This window comes from Knufia obscura (assembly GCF_036327395.1).
Source record: "Knufia obscura strain CCFEE 5817 isolate CBS 148926 chromosome Unknown scaffold_14, whole genome shotgun sequence".
Lineage (NCBI taxonomy): Eukaryota > Fungi > Ascomycota > Eurotiomycetes > Chaetothyriales > Trichomeriaceae > Knufia > Knufia obscura.
Window position 1 is genome coordinate 157,479 of NW_027042700.1, and position 21,602 is coordinate 179,080.

At 51.6% G+C, this 21,602-nt stretch overlaps 9 protein-coding genes across 9 annotated transcripts; 4 read left to right on the plus strand and 5 right to left on the minus strand.

Annotated features, from left to right (window-relative positions):
• Positions 1–423: 423 nt before the first annotated feature.
• On the minus strand, positions 424–3,193 carry SEY1 (Dynamin-like GTPase that mediates homotypic ER fusion; the record flags this gene model as incomplete). Its single annotated transcript, XM_064877979.1, has 3 exons — positions 424–713; positions 767–2,940; positions 2,994–3,193. 3 exons carry the CDS (start codon positions 3,191–3,193, stop codon positions 424–426), a joined length of 2,664 nt encoding a protein of 887 aa, XP_064726087.1.
• A 753-nt stretch (positions 3,194–3,946) lies between these two features.
• Positions 3,947–4,617, minus strand: NdufA8 (ndufa8, NADH-ubiquinone oxidoreductase complex I 19kd subunit; the record flags this gene model as incomplete). Its single annotated transcript, XM_064877980.1, has 4 exons — positions 3,947–4,090; positions 4,139–4,271; positions 4,322–4,549; positions 4,598–4,617. 4 exons carry the CDS (start codon positions 4,615–4,617, stop codon positions 3,947–3,949), a joined length of 525 nt encoding a protein of 174 aa, XP_064726088.1.
• A 377-nt stretch (positions 4,618–4,994) lies between these two features.
• NUP57 (Nucleoporin nup57) lies at positions 4,995–6,216 on the plus strand (the record flags this gene model as incomplete). Its single annotated transcript, XM_064877981.1, has 2 exons — positions 4,995–6,035; positions 6,091–6,216. 2 exons carry the CDS (start codon positions 4,995–4,997, stop codon positions 6,214–6,216), a joined length of 1,167 nt encoding a protein of 388 aa, XP_064726089.1.
• A 950-nt stretch (positions 6,217–7,166) lies between these two features.
• Positions 7,167–8,434, plus strand: IWS1 (Transcription factor iws1; the record flags this gene model as incomplete). The annotated part of the gene is made up of 2 exons (XM_064877982.1): positions 7,167–7,739; positions 7,793–8,434. 2 exons carry the CDS (start codon positions 7,167–7,169, stop codon positions 8,432–8,434), a joined length of 1,215 nt encoding a protein of 404 aa, XP_064726090.1.
• A 2,349-nt stretch (positions 8,435–10,783) lies between these two features.
• Positions 10,784–12,082, minus strand: PMZ80_009590 (uncharacterized protein; the record flags this gene model as incomplete). The annotated part of the gene is made up of 1 exon (XM_064877983.1): positions 10,784–12,082. The coding sequence occupies one exon, from the start codon at positions 12,080–12,082 to the stop codon at positions 10,784–10,786; it is 1,299 nt and encodes a 432-aa protein (XP_064726091.1).
• Positions 12,083–12,640: 558 nt separating this feature from the next.
• On the minus strand, positions 12,641–13,387 carry PMZ80_009591 (uncharacterized protein; the record flags this gene model as incomplete). The annotated part of the gene is made up of 2 exons (XM_064877984.1): positions 12,641–13,182; positions 13,330–13,387. 2 exons carry the CDS (start codon positions 13,385–13,387, stop codon positions 12,641–12,643), a joined length of 600 nt encoding a protein of 199 aa, XP_064726092.1.
• A 1,153-nt stretch (positions 13,388–14,540) lies between these two features.
• Positions 14,541–15,089, plus strand: PMZ80_009592 (uncharacterized protein; the record flags this gene model as incomplete). Its single annotated transcript, XM_064877985.1, has 1 exon — positions 14,541–15,089. The coding sequence occupies one exon, from the start codon at positions 14,541–14,543 to the stop codon at positions 15,087–15,089; it is 549 nt and encodes a 182-aa protein (XP_064726093.1).
• Positions 15,090–15,361: 272 nt separating this feature from the next.
• PMZ80_009593 (uncharacterized protein) lies at positions 15,362–17,077 on the minus strand (the record flags this gene model as incomplete). The annotated part of the gene is made up of 1 exon (XM_064877986.1): positions 15,362–17,077. One exon carries the CDS (start codon positions 17,075–17,077, stop codon positions 15,362–15,364), a length of 1,716 nt encoding a protein of 571 aa, XP_064726094.1.
• Positions 17,078–19,945: 2,868 nt separating this feature from the next.
• Positions 19,946–21,333, plus strand: OPI1 (transcriptional regulator opi1; the record flags this gene model as incomplete). The annotated part of the gene is made up of 2 exons (XM_064877987.1): positions 19,946–20,147; positions 20,198–21,333. The coding sequence occupies 2 exons, from the start codon at positions 19,946–19,948 to the stop codon at positions 21,331–21,333; spliced, it is 1,338 nt and encodes a 445-aa protein (XP_064726095.1).
• Between the last annotated feature and the right edge of the window lie 269 nt (positions 21,334–21,602).

A 21,602-nucleotide genomic window follows, 5' to 3' on the forward strand; every position in this document is an offset into this window, starting at 1 on the left:
GATATGCAGCTAGGCTGGGACATCGGCCGCTCCCACAAGCAAGGCCGAGGGTCTTGAGATGCTTATGAGGCTTCTACTGTGCGTAGTGTGCGACTTGCCTGAACGGTCGTATACAGTGTTCCTGCCAGGGCGAAGGCGTGAAGTTGTTGCCGATTAGACCGCCAAAAGGTCAATGCATATTTGGAGGTAGTGAGAGACGGTGTAACAGAGAAAGGAACCAAAGGCAAACAATGGATGTCAATTCCGAGCAGGAAGTACGCTCGACAATGACCTAGAGGCAGCTGCGAGCGCGACATGTTGGGAAAGCGCTCCAAGAGTGGTAGCTTCCTATTCCACCAGCAACTACCTACGTAGTCCAACCCATTGCCAATGCAATGCTGTACAAAATGCTATCAAAAAGTCATCGCTCATCGCTAATCCTGGTCATATGTCGTTCAAGTCGTCTTCCTCCTTCGGGCTGCTGGCAGCCGTCGTGTTGTTCATCCTCTTCATTTCGTAGCTTTCTCCGGGCTTAGAGGTCATTCCAATAGCCTGTCTTCCAGTCTCGGATGATTCCAAGAACTCACGTAAGCGCTTCTTTCCCTCCTCGAGGGCTTGTCCGCCTGCTGCATTAGTCATGTTCATCATTGGTCCCCAGAGATTGAGCGTCCACGTAACATAAGCGCCCACGCCCAGCAGGGCGAGGAAGATGAAATAGACTGGGTTTCGGAGGACTAGCATCTGTTAGCATCTTGAAATGAGAACAGAAAAAGTGCATGCGCCTTACCTGCAACAAGCTCGTTCCATCCAAGCGCCAGCAATATGACGTAGAAATAAAGCGGCACAGACTGTATGCCGGAGACTGTCGAGCGCTTCGCTTCCATGAAGACGCCCTCAGCAGCTTTCTTGAATCTTACAGTCAGATCTTGTCGCTTCGGTTCCGAAAGCAGTGTTGTCTCCTCTTCCAGGCTCTTGCCTTCTTCTTCATCCACACCTCCTATGGGTACAAGATCCTCTTCGTCCGCAGCGGCAGCCGACGGGGGAGCATTGCCAATCCAATCTGTCAGTGGCGGCGGACTTCCTGTTTGTGAGTTTCGCATCTTCGAAAGCAAAGGTATCAGGGTGAGAGTACTCGATCGCGCTTGTTGGAAGAGGCCGTCCATGTCGTCAGTGGGCTTCCATATACGTGGTACACCTGCTTCGTCGTATCGGAATTTGTCTTCGAAGTTTTCCCTCAGTTTCAGTAGCAGGTTTCCTTCCATCATTTCTTCGTCAATTTTGGCTCTCAAAGCAGACCACGACTTTCGTCTCAGCCGCCACTGCCCAACGTCAATCTCATCCTGGCTGGCATCGAACGACAAGGCACGATCAGAAAATCGCTTTTCAGCATCCTTGACAGTCTCGGTGAAAAGCTTCCATATCCTGTCCCAGATTTGTTTCTCCGAAGGTCTGTCGCCCTCCTCGGGGGCACCGGAGCCGCCTCGACCAGATCCGATTGCGTTGAACTCGAGTCCAACACTGTCGTTAAGCTTACTTCGTACCCATCGCTCGACTCTTGTTGCTAGTCGTCGCATCTCATCTCGTCGTAATTGGCCGGACACGTGGTCCAGCTCTTTCTGGTACAGTGACAGCTCTTGCTTGTAGTTTGACCACGACACGCCTTCAAGCACAACTGCCTTGGCTTGCGTTTCATAATCCCTAAGTGCAATCTTCTTCTGCTCAGACACAATTTCGGCGAAGTCATAGGCACCCTTTTTCTGGCCAGCCTTTACAGCGCTCGAAACTGCTTCCGAGAACTTTGTAATGCCGCTCTTGTGCGCGGCCGTAAGCTGTCCAGCGAAAAGAGCTTTTAATCTGGTGTCGGTCTTGCTTTCAAGCTCTGTCCGTTTCCGTTGGTAAACACCTTTGTGATATCTGCTAGCCTCTGTCTCGAAGTCCTTGACTGCTTTCGAGCGAGCAGCTAGCATAGCAGCACCAAGACCTTCAATGACTTCTGGTTGGCCCAAAGCCGTAGCATTTGTTTGTTTTGACTCAAAGGGCGTAATAGTCTCATCGAAGGCGATCATGGCTTCACGCATGATCTCATCGCACCTAAACTGCGCGAGAAGCTCCTGCTGGGTAGGAAGATCGAGGTCCTTGTTGTTAACAATCTGATCCCAGACTCCTTCGGCGTAATGTGGCAGGCCATCGGCCGGTATGCGCCTGTGGTACTCGGGCAAAAACACACCACTTTCAAACTCAGACCGTAGCGCATCTCTCCTAGGATCACGGTGGCCTTCTCTGAACCTCTTCGACATGTCCTTCACTGCTTGCTCGAACTTGTCCGGTGCGTAGATCTTGTGCGGCAGTGCCGTGAATGCAAAGTCGAAATAGTCGTCGATGCTGCTGTTCTCGAGACCTTGAGGTTTCGACAGACTGGTCCATATCTTCGATAGATCCTGCATGAGGGTGTTCCTCAGGTTCTGCAAAGGGGTCGTTCCAAGGAAATCCCTTATCACGAAATAGATCAAGCTTCTCGAGGTTGTCTTCTTGTCCTTCAAGAAAAGTTGCAGATTGACCTCGAACACAGTCTTGAGCAGGCCCATGTTTGCGCCCTGGTAAAGTCCGACTTGATGCTCCCAGATATTGACCATCAGAACCTCACTTGTAGCCAGGGCAAACAGAGAGCTCTTGCGTTCGAAGTCTTGGTCCTCGCCTCTTTCTCGACCGTCTGTGCCTTCGACGTCCATAACGAGGATATTGTCTGCCATATCGCTGGACTGACTCTTGTTCTTGGACATCCATATTCCCTTGGTGGTCTGCCTCCGCTCGGTCTCGGACATAACATTGAAACTCGTTCCGAACAGTGCATTGAGGAGAGTTGACTTTCCAGTTGACTGCGATCCGAACACGGAGACTAGATGGTAGTTGAATCCAGAACGAGCTATATCCTCGTATGTGAGGTATTGTCCGATGTCAGTGCTACAAAGGTTAGATCTGATCACTAAGGATGTGGGTTTGGAGTGAATGCATACTTAAACTCCTTGTCCTCGTCGATGACTTGGACTCCATGTTGGAAATTCGCATGGCCGTTCTGGCCGTGCGAAGCAAAATGACCGTTTACCGCCATGTGTTCCGGGGCGGTCGCCGATCTTGAGGACAGCGAGGGTCGGTCAGAGGACAACTTCGTAGGAGAGATGGGTGAACCAGGAGGTGACTTGGATGCGTGCGCCATTATGATGAGCTCAGGTGACGGCACATACAGTATCCTAGAAATATTTCGGGAATAATGACCACTCACGGCAGAGTGTCAAGTGTGCAAGACTCGATCCTTGTCGCTGCCTCGTTTGCCAGTTAGAGTGGATGGTGAATTACCACGCTATTCACGGCCGTTGCCACGTGCATTTTAGGAGAGCAACTACATCAGCCAAGCATTATTATTGCAGGAGCATCAGGGCAGCAAAGATGTCGATACGGTAGCACACGACGCTGTTTGCATATGCAATCGTAGCTACGAACGGGGGACGTTGTCTAATGAGCCTGCGCAAGCTGTGGGTTTCTTCTTGTCGGGTGCACACCTGGCAATAAATGTTTTGGCAACTAGGCTTGAGGCTAGCATTTACCGTGCACGGAAAGCATACTGTACGGCTCAGGGTAGAAGAGGCTTTCATATGCAGGCTCTGATGTGCTCTCGTATTGATTCGTGCCCGATGTAAACTGTCCGTACACGAAGCATCTCTGCGTGAACGCCGTATGGCTCGTAGGTCGCGATACCAATTTCCTGTACCGGGTAGCCCGTCCTGTCGAATACAAGTCACGGACACATGAGAGTGCTGATAAGAAATGAAATGCTGATGAGAATGAACTGCTTCGTCGCGGTCCGTAGTTGCATCCTCCATAAGGCATGCCTTGTGCCGACGCTTGGTATATACACTTGGATCGACCAGTCCTGAGACGCCGATGAATTGATGAAGACAATAGGCGCCAGCTATGCTTTTGCCTTGTCCTTCGGGATCCCAACGTCGGCTTCGCCTGACCTCAGCACGTATCTGTCGTTTGCAAATATCTGGTAATCCCTCAGATGTACTGGCGTCAGGTTCGAAGGTGCATCGGGGATATTCTTCCCGAGGCCCTGCCATGAGTTAGAAGGGGTGCTGTAAACACTGATGGCCTCACATACGATCTTCTGGAACACACATCTGTTCAGCACCCTCTCGGGCCTTCTGCACTGCCACATCTGCTGGTTATGCTGCTCTAGACATTCGTAGTGTCTCCGGAATTCTTCTAAGCAGTGGGTGTTTATGTCCTGTAGTCTGGGATTTCTCAGCTGATATACCTTCACCCAACGAACAGACAACCTTACACGCTGGCGGCGCATCTTGTGACCTTCCTGCCCTCCCTCAAGCACTCGGTTTCACCTTTGCCGTATGCCTCTGTCTTGCATTTCATAAAGTCGTCGTTGAAGGGTCGACATCTGGCGCCAATGAAGAAGGAAGCGCTCATGAGAGGGGCAGAAGTAGCACCGATCTCCTTGACTGCTGGGATGTCCTCTGGCATAGGCGTGGTGTCCAGCAGGACCGACTGCGAGAACCTGTATGTCCTGTTTAGTGCTCATCCTGCAGCAAGATGAGTTCCGTACCTGGCTTCTCGTCGCGACATGGTGCCGGTATTGTGGCTGAGATCTGGGAAGGCTAGAGGTCGAAGAGAGGGGACTGCTCGTAATCACATGTACTCGAGGCACGCATAGGTAGCTGCTGCCGTCGCTGAGGTTCGGGATCGAGCTAGTCCGCATTCGCCAAGCAATTGCTGGAGGCCGCCGATCATGAACTGCGTCGCGGGAAAGTGCAAGGCGCGTTCGCAACTTCTCCAGGTAAATAAACGCTGCCATTGTCATCACTACAACAAATAATGCTATAAGGTCTCATGTCGCCTTGAGACGTCTCCAGACTACAGCTCCTCTCCAACACATCCTTCTAACCTACGTGCATTGCGAATTCGGCCTCTAAGCTGCGGGCGCATACCTGCCATCCACGAAAATGTCGTTCTTTGGTGGTGGGAACACAACCTCTACCACGACGCAACAACCGTCGGGCAGTATATTTGGAACGACGCAAAACAAGCCCACCTTCAGCTTTGGCCAGTCAACTACCCAAACCGCCCAACCTACCCAATCCACAGGCATGTTCGGCACATCAACACAACAACCACACCAGTCTCAAGGAATCTTTGGCGCAACTCAGAACCAGCAACCAGGCGCGAACCTGTTCGGTCAGTCCAATGCCGCCAACCAGAGTCAGCAGCAACAGACGCAGCGCCCACTCGACCAGACCTTGAGGTTCGGACACGGTGAATCGCAGCAGACTGCCGCACAGGCACAAGAGAGCAAAGATCCATGGTGGCAGGAAGGAAGAGGCATGGGAGTCTACAGGTCCATCCCAGAACAAATGACTCTGATAAAGGACAAATGGGACCCCGCGCAGTTGGCATCTCCACTACGAACATATCTATACCAGCATGTCGGGAGTGAAGCGGAGGCCCTGAAGTACCTGCCAGGCCCTAATGACGATGGTAACAAATGGGAGGAAGCAGTACAAAATCGACCCGGTCCCGAGTGGGTACCAGTCCTGGCGAGAGGTTTCCATGAGCTGGGTCTAAGAGGCAACATGCAGCTGGCAACAATCAAGCGCTGCAATATGATGCTCAACGAGATCAACAGTTCGCTGGATATCCAGCTGAACGTGCACCGAGAGAGTGTTGCGAACAGGTTAGCTGGCAGCAGGCGGAAGCACAAAGTTATGAGTCAGAGAATACTGGCCTTGGCTGTTAAGGTGCAAACGCTGAAAAACAGAGGCTATGTGATGGACAACGCAGAGGAAGAGCTCAAATCGAAGTTGGCGAAGCTCGAATCCGAAGTCCTAGACCCTTCATTGAACGCTCGAGAGCAAGAAGTCTGGGCACGGATGCTGGGCATTCGAGAACGAGCAAAGCATCTGAAGGCTGAGATGGAGAAGCTGGAGCCCGTCGCTCAGAACGAAGAGCCTCTACTGGACGAGGATACAGTCAAGGCGGCACGAAAGGTATGTAATCGCTCGTACCGATCCTCATATATCCCCTTGCTAACCGTTTCTGCAGACCCTCACCCACTACGACACTCAACTTCAACACCTTCAGAAAGAGCTTCGCCTCGTGCAGGAGGAATATGCCGACTGGGAGAAGGTGGGCAACGGGTCAAATTTAGATCGACTACGCATGCGGTGACCTATTGGAGAACCGCTTTGGATGATTCTTTGGTTGGTAAAAAAGCATAGCGTGCGGCGCAAAAAGAGCAGAAGCTCAGGATATGTAGAGCGATTTGTTTTCTGGTAATGTACAATATTGTACAACTCATCATGGCGGCGGTTCTGGCTTCACATGTATCGTTACGCGGACGATGGTCGTTCTCTCACACTCGGCACCAAAGAAGTTCGAAGCCGCCTTCTTTGAGCCTACTTTCGATTTCTGTTCCATTCGCAAATTGCTCTTGCTACCACTGTGCTTCCATCGCTGAGGGAAATGTTTCTCTCATTCCCGCGGCATCCAACGTGCTGTTGACGGGGCGTAGCACCCATCGTTGGTCTTCGATGTCTCCATGCAAACTTTCTTAAAACAGCTTGTAAGCCCAGTTAACGACGTGCGGACCTGCGCGCAAATAATCAGCTCTGTGTACAACCGCATAGCACCCGTCTCGACGTACTGAACCACAATGCGAAACAAGCAGCGCTGAAGATCTGGACTTGCATGGTTGCTTGTGCCTCTCCTTGCTCGATCTCCTCCTTCGAGGCTTGTTGCTCAGCTGCGGCGCGTTAGCATGGGCGCTTGAACGTATGAGCTTTCGTCCTACGTGGCATAAACATCTTGAAGGATCTGAGACTGATGACTCGTGATCTAATGCGAAAGTGAAGTAGTTCTGGGATGCGCTTTGATAGGAATCTTTTGGCCGCAGTTGCAGTGAGTGACGATGGAGAAGTGCCAGACTGGTCGATTTGCTTGACACTAGCGTAACCCATTGCGCTTCTCAAACTGATCTCCGACCACCACTGTCCTTTGTTTCATTTCAGCATATCACCCGTTGACGAGCACCCTACGACCACCACAATCATACGAGTGCTCTGTCTCGCACCTAGATCCCTGCGTCCATCTCGGGTTCCTCCTCTGGCCACGCCAGCATCATGTCCGACTACGACGACATAGCCCATGGCTCAGAACTGCCACATGGCAACGATATGCCACCAGCAGACGCCGAAGGTCTAGACCGACCAGACGAATTAGAAGACGCTCTCGATGACACTGCCAATGAGTTCAACAACGACGTTGCAGACGACGCAGACAAACTCGACGACGATGACGATGAATCCCTTCTCTCAGATGTCGATGAAGCAGTCCTAGACAACTTCGACGAGAACAAACTGGAGATTGCGCCAGATTTCGAACAGCTGAGAAGTACCAAAATCAAGAAGAGAAAGCGCGATGAAGGTGACGAAGGGCGACCGAAGAAGAAGGAACGCACAAGGGAGAAGACTCGAAGGAGACGAGGTGGAAGTGAAGGCGCGGATGGTGCAGATGGCGATCCTGGTCGGCGGAGGAGAGGTGGCGCTGGCGGAGAGCGCAAGCCCAGAGAGCGAGTCGAGATCGATGAGGAGACTCTCCCGCCTGAGGAGCGAAGAAGACGCGCTCTAGATAGAGCAATGGATGCTGCTGTGAAGAAGGGAGGTGGTGGCAACCGAAAGCGAAAGGGAGAAATCGTAAGCACCGCAAAACATCACATACATTCGAGACCAATTACTAACCACCCCAGGACCTGGAACAAGCCGCCGACGAAGAGCTCAACAATCTACGAAACAAGATGGTAGCCGCCGCTATTGCCGACGGAGAGCTCGTAAAGGACGGTAAACCAGCATACCAGAAACTCACCTTACTTCCCGAAGTCGTCAGTGTCCTCAACAGAAACACATACCAACAGTCCATTCTCGATCCAGAAACGAACTTCCTCGAACCAGTCCGTTTCTTCCTCGAGCCTCTCTCCAACGGCAGTCTTCCGGCCTACAACATCCAGCGGGAGTTATTCCAAGCTCTTGAACGGTTACCCATGACAAAGGAAGCACTCATTTCGTCTGGCATTGGCAAGGTCGTTTTCTTCTACAGAAAATCAAAGCGGGTAGATGACAAGATCAAGCGACAGGCTACGAAGCTAATGGAGGAGTGGTCACGGCCAATCCTACAGAGAAGCGATGATTTCACGAAGAAGAACTGGGAGACTGTTGAATTTGATCCGGCTAGGAGGCCACAAGCTGCTGCTGCTAAGCCGGCTGTCAGTGTTGCGAGAAAGCAGGGCGCGAGTCTGGCTCCTGGGCAGAAGGTCACGAACCGTGCGAGGATGTTGCCTGGTGTTACGAGTTATAGTATTGTGCCGCAGGTCAATACGTTGCCGAGGAGGTAGCTTTGCAGGAGGAAGGGGTGGTATCATAATAGGGTCGTTGGCATGGCATGCATGCTTTGCATTTGCATTGGTAGGCAGCGCATTGTTGCGACGCATCGCGTTTGCCTGCATGGAACATGGACGGTACATTCGGTCATGTCGAATGGAAGCAAGATTGAAGCACAGATTGTCTCATCATCTTGGACATTGATTTGTGCAGGCCGTGGCACGATCGATTTCCTAGACCAACAACAACAAGAAATTATGCTGACAAGTGCGATTGATCGCCCTTCCTCAAAATGCAGTTGAGCGCGGTCATTTTAGAGCGGAAAAGGGCAAAATTGAAGCAAAAGTATATCCTCGCACCTCATCTCCCCCACTAGTCGCCGCAAGTATCGTTGACGATCACATCGCATTATCACTTTTCAACTTACGCACAGGTAGAGACACAACGCACATACAGAACCTCAAAAAGAAATCTCGACTCGAAGTCGTTCGTTATATACTGATCGATCGAACCTATACTTGAACTTGACTGAAGTCTAATCAGGTCTACCCCAAGCCAAACGTCCCCTCTGTCAGCAAATCCAATGTTATACAAATTTCTCTCAAAGGCGTGTCAAAGGGGCTTCCGCAATGCAGGGCTAAGGGGTTCACAAAGGGTGCTGGGAGTGTGCGGGTGCACTCACCGATGAGATATCTTATCTTTTACCACTACGCCAGGTAGGGGCGGTGATGATGATGTGTGTTGTGTGCTGATTGTGGTGGAGATTTGGGGAGTGAAATATATGGCGTGAGGTATGTTGTGTTGTGTTGTGGTGAGGGTGGTGGTGTGGAGTTTGGATGGGGTGGGGTTTTGGACGAGGTGAAGGGGGTAAAGTGAAAAGGAAGTGGCCTGTGTTGGGCTCAGCATGCATGCTTTGCATTAGATGGTAGGCGTCTTTGCGATACATGGCATGGCAGTCCTCTAAATATGGATGGCACATTGAATGACAAGAATGGTTGTAAGTCTCAAGCACGAGTTCATGCTTCCTGTTATGCACTGATTCGCGCAGACTATAAACAGAAGCATACTACCGGCAAGAAGGAGCCACGCTAGATTTGACCATCTTTCGTCTGAGTGGGAGTAAGCTTGACTACTTCTAAACAAGCAAAATTGAAGCAAAGGTTCATCTCTCCAACTGACTGCACCTCACCTGGCTCGCAAATTCACAGAAGTACCGTCGCGGTCTCGAACACATCACCTCTCACCTCTCACCGCAATTCGGCAGTATGCAATTGGGTGTTTCACGACCTCACCCACTACCTACTGCAATTAGCAAAAACTACAAAAACCACAAAAACTCAGACCACCGGGTTCGCAGGTGTGTATCCGGAGTAAACTCCAACTTCAGCGTATAGACCAGCTGAGTACTTATCTCTGGCTAGCTCTATACAGTTGGAGTTTTGTTTGTGTCCCTCATGCAGTCGAGAGGGACGTCGGTTCGAAGGATTGGTGTATTGGTTGTGAACCACTACGCCAGAAGGCGTGGTGGCGACGTATTGTTGTGTTGTGACGTGTGTGCTGATTGTGGTGGAAAATTGGGGAGTGAAAGATATAAGAGGTTGGGAGGGTGGAGGTGGGTCTGGAGTTGTGAGTGAAGGGAAGTGAAAAGTCAGGCACAACCCGGGTCGGGCGAAGATAACTTACCAACACAGCTCAGCTCGATCGCTGCTACGGAAACCCTCTTGCGCAACATGGACGCAGCATCTGTCTATGTCGTGGAGCTTGAGTTCATACGACGAGTGGCATCTCAAGTGCATCAGACCGACCTGGATGCCCCAGCTGCAAAAATCCCATATCCTGTCATGAGTACCACTTCACTCGCTCATCGTTGTACACCGTTAGTGGCAGCAACATCAAGCAGGTGCATGTATCATCGTTGTCCCGCCCTACTCAGTTACTGATGTTGTTCTAGCAGTCATATCCTCCGGCTCGACCAACATAGGAAACACGGACCACCCATACTGACCGTCCATTGCCGTTGATCCCATCTCAATGTCTGCGCATTATCCTTCTCTGCTCGCTGTAGGACATCGACGAGTTGTCTTCAGTCGCCTTGTTAGCCATGTGATCAAGTTTATCGTACCGTTGGTGCTCAAGTGCATTTCAGAATAGACTGTACACAATCAATCAAGCTTACCTTGTCCTGGCCTCCACGAAAGAGGCTTATCATGGCAGCACTGATCTCAAAGGCGGCGTGGTCGTAGGAGACGGCTCAGAGGTGGGTGGACCTCATCGCTCGGAAAGCAGGACCACTACACTGCCGTCGAAACACTCAAGCTCGGCATGACTCGGAAAAGATATGATACAGTATGTGAACAAGCCAATCAATACAACCCCTCCACCATCTTCCTCAACCCACCAACCATCTTCTCCTCCTGCTCACTCTTCCCCTCCTTATCCGCCAACCCCCCCGTCGCCCTCGACAAAATAGTACTCAACTCATCCCTCCCCACCCCCTTCTCCGTCAACGTAGTCTTAAACCCCAACTCCTCAACCAATCCCAATATCCTATCCCCCACCCTCTCCGCATCCTTAACATCATCACCACTCCGTTTCTCCCCCGGAAGCACCTCCAACACCCTACTCACAGCCGCCGCATCCTCCACACTCCCCCTCGCCTTCAACTTAACCACATGCCCCAACGTCAAACAACTCGTAATCCCATGCGGAATCCCATACGGACTGCCCAGCGCATACCCCATCGTATGACTGAGCCCTAAACCCCCCTTCATATTCCCGCCCAGGAACCCCAGACTCGCGTAGCTGGCCAAAAACAATCGGATAATCACATCCTCATCCTTCGGATTAGCTCTATACTTCGGCAGGAACTCGAATAGTTCTCTTATGGCGACTAACCCCATCCACTGCGCCGGCATAAGCGTCGCGTAACCATGGTACTGCGTCTCGACCGCGTGGTCCAGCGCTCGTATCCCTGTGCTCGCGAATAGATCGCTTGGCGTCTCAAGTCCGAACTTCGAGTCGTAGAGCACGTAGCTGGGGTACACATTCGGATGGCCGATGCCTGTCTTCACGCCGTCGGCGGTCGTATACCCCGCGAACGCGGTACATTCTGCCGCGGACAGTGTCGTCGGGATAGCAATGTGAGTTAGGAAGTGTCCGCTCTTCTCGTTCACGCGGTAGGAGATCGCTTTTGCGCTGTCGATGGGTGAGCCGCCGCCAACGGAGATGATGGTGTCGATTGTTGAGTCGGATTGGACCTTATCTGTTGCTTCGTCGAGTTGTGCGACGGGCGCGTGTTGCTTGATGTTGCTGAAGGTGCCGGCGTGGTGTTTCGATGTGAGAAGCTCCTCGATTTGCTTGATTAGGGGCGTTTTGGTGGCGAGGGAGGAACCGGTGATAATGAAGGCTTTCGAGGTGTCTTTTGGGAGGCAAGAGAGAAGATGTTGTTGGACCGTGTTGGGGCCGTAGTAGAGGCCTTTTAGGGCGTTGGGTTTGTATAGGCCTTGGAGGGGGGAGAGGGAGGATTCCATTGCGGTGGATTTGGATCTAGATTTGGATTTTGAGCGGGATTGCTGGTGTGATATGGGTGATGCTGCGAGGGGTGTGATGGATTTACTGAGGGATGTGAGGCGACGAGTAGTAGTTTGGGAGAGAGCTTGCATGGTGGTGTGCACGTTGCGTAGGAGTGACTTCTACTTATACCTCTGCTTACATGTGTTTTATGGAGGCATGATGACGAGTCTGGACTTGTCAGCTCGGATGCAGTGTGTGGAGATGATACGTTTGGAGCTGAGGTTTTGGAATCCGTACTAAGCTCGAGAACTCGTGCTTGTGATTTCTGGTACGGAGACGGTTCTGGTTCATATGCATGACCGTAGTAGCAGGGACACGGCGCTCGACGGCCGGGTGCAGTTGTTCTTGCCAAAGCTAATTGACCTTCAGCGTACGGTATTCTCGCATGATTTTGCTATTTGGAGCTTGTTTAATGTGATGGCAACCAGCGGCTAAAAAAGTGACCGCTGTAAGCACAGTTCTGGCCGGTTTAACAGTCAACTGGTTGAATCGGCAAATAGATGGGTAGGTAAGCTGACTATTTCATACAGAAGTATTATGGCATTCTGTCCAACCAGCGCCTACAAATGCTAGCCAGAGACTTCTTCCAATATATTGCAGCATGACCAGGGATCACTCCATTTGTTATTTCGTTCGGGTTCCTTGAACTACTGCATTCTCCTTGCTTGCTCGGCCTGGGCACCTGTTGTGTCCTTCCCTTTGTTGTTGTCCCTTGTCTTTCCATAATGCTGGTCGGAACCCGGTCTGTTGCCACTCATATCCCCATGGCTGACACCACCTTCTGATGGGCTCTCTGGGTTGATAGTCGTGCCCTGTCTGCCGCCCTCTCGAGTGGCCTCGGGCGGCGCCCTGAACTCCTTCAACATCTTGTAGTCAACGGTATCCAGCGCCTTCTTATCCGTGGCGTGTAGATGCACCTGTGGCACTGCCTCTTTCTCCAGCTTGCCGTCCTTGAATGCATCATAGGCCTCTTTCCAGCGCGAAGCACATAAACACCATTTCATATCTGGTTTGACTCCGGCAGACTCGAGGTTGTTTCCTCTGCTATTCGTGAATTTGAGAAAGGCGGATGACACTGTAGAGGCAATTGAGTGGTTTCCCTTGTCGTCCTCTGTGACACGGCAGTAGCCATCTCGGTGAAAGCCGGTTGGGGGATCCATGGAGAACTGTGCAAGACGACCTCCGGCGACTGTGGGAAATATCATTAGTAATATTCATCAAACTGGACAACCGTGTCAGAGGAAGCCACAATAGCTCGATGCGTACAGTTGCAGGAGCTGCTCGTGGACAACGAAAGATCGGGATATCCTGCAAGAGCATGGTGGCAGAAACTTACCATTGTCGTGCTTTAGCATCGCCTTGCTAGACTCTTGTGGTTTCACTACACCTGCCATCTTGTTGGATGTCGCCGAGGATTACTTCGATCTCAGATGCACAAGTTCTTCCTTAGATTCTTTTATGGTAAGCGGTGTCTGTGAGGTGAAAGATTGGATGAAGATGAGTCGAGCTTCTATCAAAGCCTCAGAGTAATTCAGATAAATATCACTTGATGGTAAGCAGAATTAATGCGCAGGCAAAAGGGAACATTCAATATTGCCAGCCTTGAGCTCAAAGCTCAATCCTCTCTGGACAAAGCTTCCGTCAACTGCGGTAACCATGCCATTTTTGCAGGACATGACGCTGATTTACATCACCATTTTCGAAATCGAGCTCTGTGCATCGACTCGTGGAGCTTAACCAGCCCGGGCTCCGCTAATGCAAGGTACCGATCCGGGGTTAGTGGAACGTGGTCAGCAGAAACGCCTTGTTGCTTGTGGGCTGAGTCTGCTACTGCAAATGGTTCTCGTCTTTCAAAGCGCATATCCAAGAAACCAATAAATCGAACAAGAGACGGTAAGACACGCACCCGAGCAGAACAAGGCTGCTCAGAGGAAGAGGCAAGTGCTCTGGTGTCATGCTTGCCATCATGCATGCTATGCTGGCTCCTCCCGTCCGCCGTACTGTGGTATCCGGAGTATTACCTCCGCTACCGTGCCGAGGTGCTCCTTGATTCTGTCTGCAGTGGTCAAGTTGAGGTCGATGAGGGTGAAGTCTTCAGAGACTCGTAGACGCTCGTTTTTCCGAGCTGGGATGGTCCCAAGAGTCGAGAGCTTCCTCAGCATTGTAGCTTCGAGGAAGGAGGAAAAAAGGGAAGCCACGATGACGTGGGCCTGTGGCTGAATCAATCAACTCAAATCGTCGCTGCCTTCCCTCGTTTGCGCGACTTGCAGACTCTTCTGCAACAGTATTTAGATTTACATGTCTGTACCTCCTCATAACGCAATTAAGCCCGGCACACTTGTGTCTATAGTCCTTAAGCAGGATCAAAGAACAGGTCGTCAAGTCCAAGGCTCAGTATCACAAGTTCTTACACGCGGAAATCATCCACGCGGGGTCAAAGTACGATTATCTGACGGTCGAGTCGGTCGAGTTCAGCAACTAGCTGGTCAGAGCGGCACTTCTACACAGAATCGATCCAGTTTCCTACCAACGAAGAAAATCCACAACATGGCCGACCAAAACCCATGGGCGACGGAGGAGTCGGAGCGCACACCCTCGAACCAGAACCAGCAGTACCAGTCTGGAGGGTTTTCTCAACAGAGATTCTATGGCGAGCAGCAGACACAACAATCACCTTACCAAGCACCGCAAGGGCCTCCTCCGCAGCAGCAACAAAGCTTTGGCGGTTCAGGGCAAGAATACTATAATCCTCCGGCTAATAACCAACAACCAGATTACAACGCCTGGTCCGACGCAACAGGCAACCCACCACTACCCTCACGCCACCCAGCCCGTACCGCCGAGGTCGTCCCTAATCAAGGCCCTCATCGAACCAACACAGATGATGTATTCGAGCAGCAAGAAGATCGAGGAGAGCAAGTGGAGCATATGCAAGCCTATGAAGCAACAGCTACACAATCGCAGGGAGACAGGGATCGGGCACAACTAGAGAAGGAGTTCCCGGATGTTGATGGAAGCTTAATTGCTGCTCTTTACAGCGACACTCAAGACCTTAGTGCGACCAGAGAGATGCTGCAAGAGCTGGGAAGACAGTAGAATGGTCCGAGACCAGGAATGAGTGAGCGCCGTTCTCGCTTCGGAGAGGAACAGAATATTGGTCCCAGGGCAGATGAGCTAGCAGAACGGCTCTCTGGGCTGGCAAATCAGAATAGTTCAGATGAGAGAGGGCGAGGCATATTACGATCGATCGATCGTGCCACTGCAACGACGTTGGAGTACGCCAGAGACAGATACACAAGCTTTCGCAAGCGAAGAAGACGCATACAGCTGAACTAGCATATTGTTTTGAGCGAGCATCCCAATTCTATTCATTCTTCTACCTCCTCCCTCCTCACAAACTGTCTCGCAACCTTAGACTTCAACCTAATCCTCGGTCCAAACCAAATCAACAATATCGGCCCAAGTGACAACACAATCCCAATCCCACCCAACAAACTACTCGCCGCCTGAAACCCCATCCCATTGAACATCTGCACCGTCACCAACGGAAAACTCCCACCCAAGAAATTCCGACACACACCACTCGCCGCCAGCGCAGAACTAGCATAAGTCTGATACACATCCGCCGTATAATTAAACGTCGCCAGAAAGATCGAGAATATCCCCATCGTCACCGCCACCAGTGCCAGCGTAGGCACAATCCAATGAACACTGGCATAACAACTGAATCCAAACCAAAACATCCCAATCGGCATCAGACTCGCCTCCGCACACGTGAACCACAGTCGTCCCTCTGGACTCGCCGTGAATCTCCGTCCGAACCGTCGCACGGCCCATTTATCCTGGTAGATACTCAGCACTGTACTTAGGATCCCACCCACACATACGGCGGTGAAGACTGCGCCCGTCTGTTCGAGGGTGAAGTTGTGGTTTGTCTCGTAGACGAGTGGGATTGCGCCGAATTGCAGGTAGAGGATTGCCCAGCTGAAGGAGATCCAGAGGGAGAAGCAGATTACGACAGGTTCGGTGAGGAGGAGGTGGGCGGGGCGGGTGAGGCTTAGGCGGATCATTTGGGGGAGGGTGGGGCGTTGTTCGGTGGCGAGGACTTTGTAGCGGATTCGGCGGGTTTTGGTGCTGTGGGATTGGGGTTTTTCGGATGAGGGTGAGGATGGGGAGGGTATCTCCATGCCTATTGCGCCGAGGGATTCGAGTTTGGCGTACCAGTTGTTTAGGGCTTTTGCTTTGCGGGAGAGGAGGATGGGGCCGCGTGTCTCTTTGAAGAAGATTGTGACTAGGGTGACGAGAGTGCCGGAGGTCATGACTTGAATGTAGAAGACCCAGCGCCAGAGGAGGCGCTGGGCGACGAAGCCGGATACGAGGGGACCCAGACCCGTGCCGAAGAGGGTCGCGCCTGTGAAGAGGACCATGGGGGTGTTGCGCTCGGAGGAGACCCAGATGTCGGCTAGGATCCCGCCGACCATGGTTGAGAAGGTTGAGCCGCCTATGCCGGCGACGAAGCGCGAGACGAGCATCCCGGCGTAAGAATTTGTTAGAGCACAGGCTAGTTGCATCGCGACGAAGAGGATGCCGGTTGCGACGAAGACGGGGCGGCGACCGTTGATCTCGGAGAAGGGTGCGAGGACCATGGGGGCTATGCCGAAGCCGATGGTGAAGACTGTGATGCCGACGTTGTAGGCGACGCGGGAGACGCCCCAGAGTTCTGTTAGTTGGGCTTCGGGTGCTGCGTAGGAGCCGGCGGAGTATGCGGCTGTCATGTTGGTTGCGCATGAGACCCATGTCATTAGGTTCTTCCGGGTCTTTGACCAGGTGAAGGGGTCGTCGTATTCCTTGAGGTTTGGACATGGAGGGTAGTCTTTGGTTGCATTGTCTGGGAAGACTGGTCGTGTTGCGATCTGAGTGTCGAAGTTGAGGTAGAGATGCTCGATCTCCTCCGTGTTCGTACTGGAGGTAGTCGACGTAGGCGAACTCGAAGTTGGCGATGTCTCGGGTATTCTCTCTTCATGACTTATTGTCGCTGGTGCATCTTGGATGTCCTGATACTTTGGCATCGGTACTTGGCTCATCGTGACCGATACGGTTGACATCTGTCATCGTACAGCTTTACGTACACAAGCCACATCGACGATGGTGGAAACGAATTGAATATGACCTCCGTATATTATCCGGAGAAGTCGCTGCCAGGGGCGATGCTGATCATGTACCCTAAAAGTATTCTTGAGAACCGTCCCAGTCCTGTCCGTATGCAGTAGTATCAGTCTATCCTTACTCTAATAAAACTGATACTATCCATGCACCAAGATGACCGATACCGTGCTCGTACAAGTCCGTTGAATTGCCATAAACGACGAAGTACGGTGAGTACGATTGCCCCCAAGATTCCCTCTCATCAACAATGACCTCGGATCGAAGAGGGTTTGTGATAGCCATTGAGTGTGGATCTCCTCCGCACTTCTTTCCGCTCGCTCGATGACTTGGCTTCATACGATCCGCCAATCAAGCATGAGGTTGATGCGCTAAAGGAAGTCTATTTGCCTGGCCCCGGCCTCATATCATGCTTGGTCACAACCCTGGAATGGCTGCCAAAGCTGTCCGGAATCGTGCCTAGCTCGCTTCAGAGTGACGACGATTAATCTGCTGCACGATGAGGGTCGCCGGTCGGTGTGCTCGAGAGAGTAGAGCAAGATTTCAGAATGTTCAACGAGCGCTGAAGTCGACCTCAGCTTGATGAATGAACTATCCAGGACGACTACGGCTCTGGAACAACGAGGTACTTTTGTACGTTCCAAAATCTGTTTCCGTCCTCGCCTGCTACGAGCGGTCATAGAGCTACTTTACGCTCCGTCCCACAGGCTGAAGGATATCCTCTCTTGGAGCACTTGCCCATATCAGTCAATTTTGCAGTCGCCAATGGTTCGCCGGACCAAGTGTGTGCGGCGTCGAGGAAGTCCATCGAAAAAGGGGTGAATCGCTTCTGTTCGAGTCATGTACAGAGGGTTTGCACAATGACACGCGAACTTACTGTCCTTGGTCTTCCAGGGTCTGTGTCTTCTTTCTCACCATTTTTCCGTTGATCCGCCTACGACACCGGCATCCTCGCAATGCACGAGTGGCTTTGAGTACCTGTGAAGTGCAACCCTTATCATCAGACAATGCATTCTCTTTGTCTTCCTTTCCTATCTCGCTGTCGCGTCTTTGTGCTTGTACGTAGCTTCTTCGTATATTGTTGTTCTGTCTTTGTGCTTGTACACAGCTTCTCAATACGTCGTTGTCGTCGGAATGCAGCGTTGTCGTCCACGGTGTACCCCGTTCTATACAACGATGTATATATACTCCGGGTAGTCGAGTCGTGGTATTGCCCATCAACCATCGAATCAAGCGAGCACCTGTATCTGCAAAGATATCCCCACTGATACTCAGAGCTCCACCAGCTATCCTACCAATACCACATACAACAGATCGAACCATGTGCTACTACATCCGCCTCAAGTACGCCTGCGGCTGCAGCCGTGGACGTACACTCGTTGAAGGCAATAGCAGCGAATGTCGACGAGCGCGACGGAACGGGCCAATATCATGGCACGTTCACCTAGCCAGGTCAGAGGATCGATCAGGCTATCAGCAGCTAAGTTACGCGTGTAACTCATGTCAGATGAGGAATAGAGGAGGCTCGAGGAGGAGTAGGTGGTAAGTCATTGATCAACCTCGATTTAGTATACGGAGTAGCGGAGTTAGGAAACGGCAGGTCTTCTGTAGGTCTTTTATAAATGAAACGAAAATGCAACATGCTACCCTCGAGTTCTGTGAAAGCCTGTGAAGTGTGAGCTTTTTGATATCCTTCAGTTTCACCATCGTCGACATCATCAATACTGACAGCGCCAGCACCTAATGTCAGATTTCAATGCAATATCAATAGGATGTGGCCGCATCACGAGGTTGCGGACCTGGCGCAACGTTGTGCTGTCGCAGTTGCATCTCGAGATATTCGACCTGCTGGTGAGTCGTTGTCTCATTCTTAGACCATAATGCCGCCTGCGGATCTGCTGAGACACGGTCCCTGATGCACCACTCACATTGGTGTGTAGGGCGACCCTCGACCGATTCATGTAGAGTACGTCTCCCTCTCCGTGCCGCCAGAGTACTGTACCGTGGTCCTCGTACGTTCGACATAATTTGGCAAGTTGTTACTCATCTTGCGGGCAGAAACAACCTAATGGAGTCCTACTTCCTCCTTACCTGTTGGATGAGGCAGCAGCAGCAGCAAGGCTGCTGCATTGCCATTGTGAATGCACGGTAGTAGTAGCCCATCAGCTGTTGTTGTCGCAGAGGACAGTATCGAAGTATTATCTTTGTCCTTACAAGGGGCAAGAAGCATGTGCTTCAACCAGGAACGCGGAGTTCTACCGGACCCCTTCGAAATTGCCGGGTCGAAGAAAAAGTATCCACTTCTGTCATAGTGTCGAATCGGGGATCTTCACTGATGCCACAAGCTAGGAAGCCACGACTTGTTTCGGCGATTGCATGTGACTCTCAAAAGACGATGTCATGTCATGCCATGCTGTGAGATGCTGTGCTCCTCGGGCTGTTTCTCTCACATGCATCTTCTGAACTTCAGCGCAGTCGTCGCTTGGTACTTGGGAGGATTTCGACATCCCTGATAGTCGTTACTTTCACGTGTTTGAGCACTTTCGCATCTTCACAACCAACGCTTTTCTTCCACATTGTTCGCGCTCGCTTGTTCACTTTGACCTCACAAATCACTCAACAGCGCGCACGACCATTGCCATTCGTCTTCTCACATGCTCAAACCGCTGATGGAACACCATGTAACGAGCTAAGACCGCTACAAACTGGCACATCTTTATCTTCAAATCCAACCACACTGCTCTCCCACGAGTTCCAAGCGGTTCGCGCACAAGGACTCATAGGGGATCATGGAAGCGCAGCACAACTCACCGCCATGCGCCAGACCTCCACCCTTCTCACCAGATCAGCTGAAGTTCACAGGTGTGGTCAGACCAGACGCAATGGAAGTGGACAATACCAACGATAGGTCACAGCGGGCAGCTAGTGTACTGTCTGGCTTGTCTGCCGACGATCTAGAGGCTGCTGAAACACTCAAGAGTTTACAACGAGGTATGTGGCGCAGGTCCAGTAGACGCAGCACATATTTAACAACGACTTAGACGTTCACTCGCCCCGACTGCAACCCGCACCGCCAAACCACGTTCAGACCACGAGCTCGTTCAACGGCAGCGAGACCGAGCCTCTCCTCTCCCTCATAACATCGCAATACCCTCTAGCTGCTTCAGTCATCAATGGATCTATATCAGTATATAAGACTGCCCAGCAGTTCACTCCAGGCGGTGAATGGACCGAGAGGAACGTGGGTCTCCCACTAGCAAGAACAACTGCAAGGATATCTGGTGTTGAAAGTGGTATACGATGGGCACTCCAGCCAAAGAAGGACAATAGAAATGGTCAGCCTATGACCCCAGATATCGAAAAGGCATACCTTGAAATCACTCCCGAAGGTCTTCTGCGCCAAGCAGAACCTGGTTCTAGAGAACCTCTGCCAGCATATAACGCTGGTGATCGCTCTCCACCGTATTCAGAGCAACAGCAAGTCGTACTTTCCAGAGAACAGCAGCCAGATATGGGGTGGCGTCAACAATTGGTCATCACCACCAGTGGCCTCGGCGTTGCAATGAGTGAAGACAGCATTCGAAGCCTGAAATACTGCTTGGGATGTCTGCGATTGGCTAACGAACGACTCGGTGGCGCTGTGCAAAGCTTGAAAGATCTTTTGCAACAGTGGGATAGAAGGGCTTCGCAGGGTTCGCAGGCTATGTCCGTCTCCAATCTGACCAACAACGAAGACGAGAGAGCAATCACTGCTAGGATAGCTGCAGTCAAGCAAGAAGTGCTGAACACCTTGAAGCAGGTGGTGAACATCGTCTCGACTTATGCCGGTGGTGCTCTGCCCGAGAACGCTCGGCGACTGGTGCACCAGCATCTCGTCACTCTCCCACAAAGATTCACGATCGCCTCAAGACGTGCTAGCGATGAAGAGAGCCACGATGCAGCCACCAACAACGCGAATCGAGCATTAGTCCTGGCTCAAGAAGGACTCGACATGATGAACCAGGTCAGCCGAGTCGTGAACGACACCCTCGTCAGTGCTGAAAACTGGTGCGAGAAGCTTGGCCGACGTCGAAGACAGCCAGAGCAACAATCAACACCTCACCTGGCCGAAAAGCCCGAAGACAGAGAGCGCAGCGCAACGGTTGGGCAAGACGCGGATGTCAAGATGGAAATGTAATACTAGCATTCATACATATTACGATTTGTTCACGACTGACGATTGTGTTGATATTATTATGCTCTGAGCGATCAACTTGCTGCAACCAAGCAAAAAAAGGACAAAAGGGGGGCACGGCAAGTGCATTTTGTTGAGGTAGTTCATGTGTTGATAAGTAATCCTTGCCTTTGTGCTATCATGCACTTCCAATGTGACCATTTCAAAAGCTAGCCAGCGAGGCAAATTCTGGTTCCGCTTACAACAAATCACAAATGTACTTGCTAACTCAG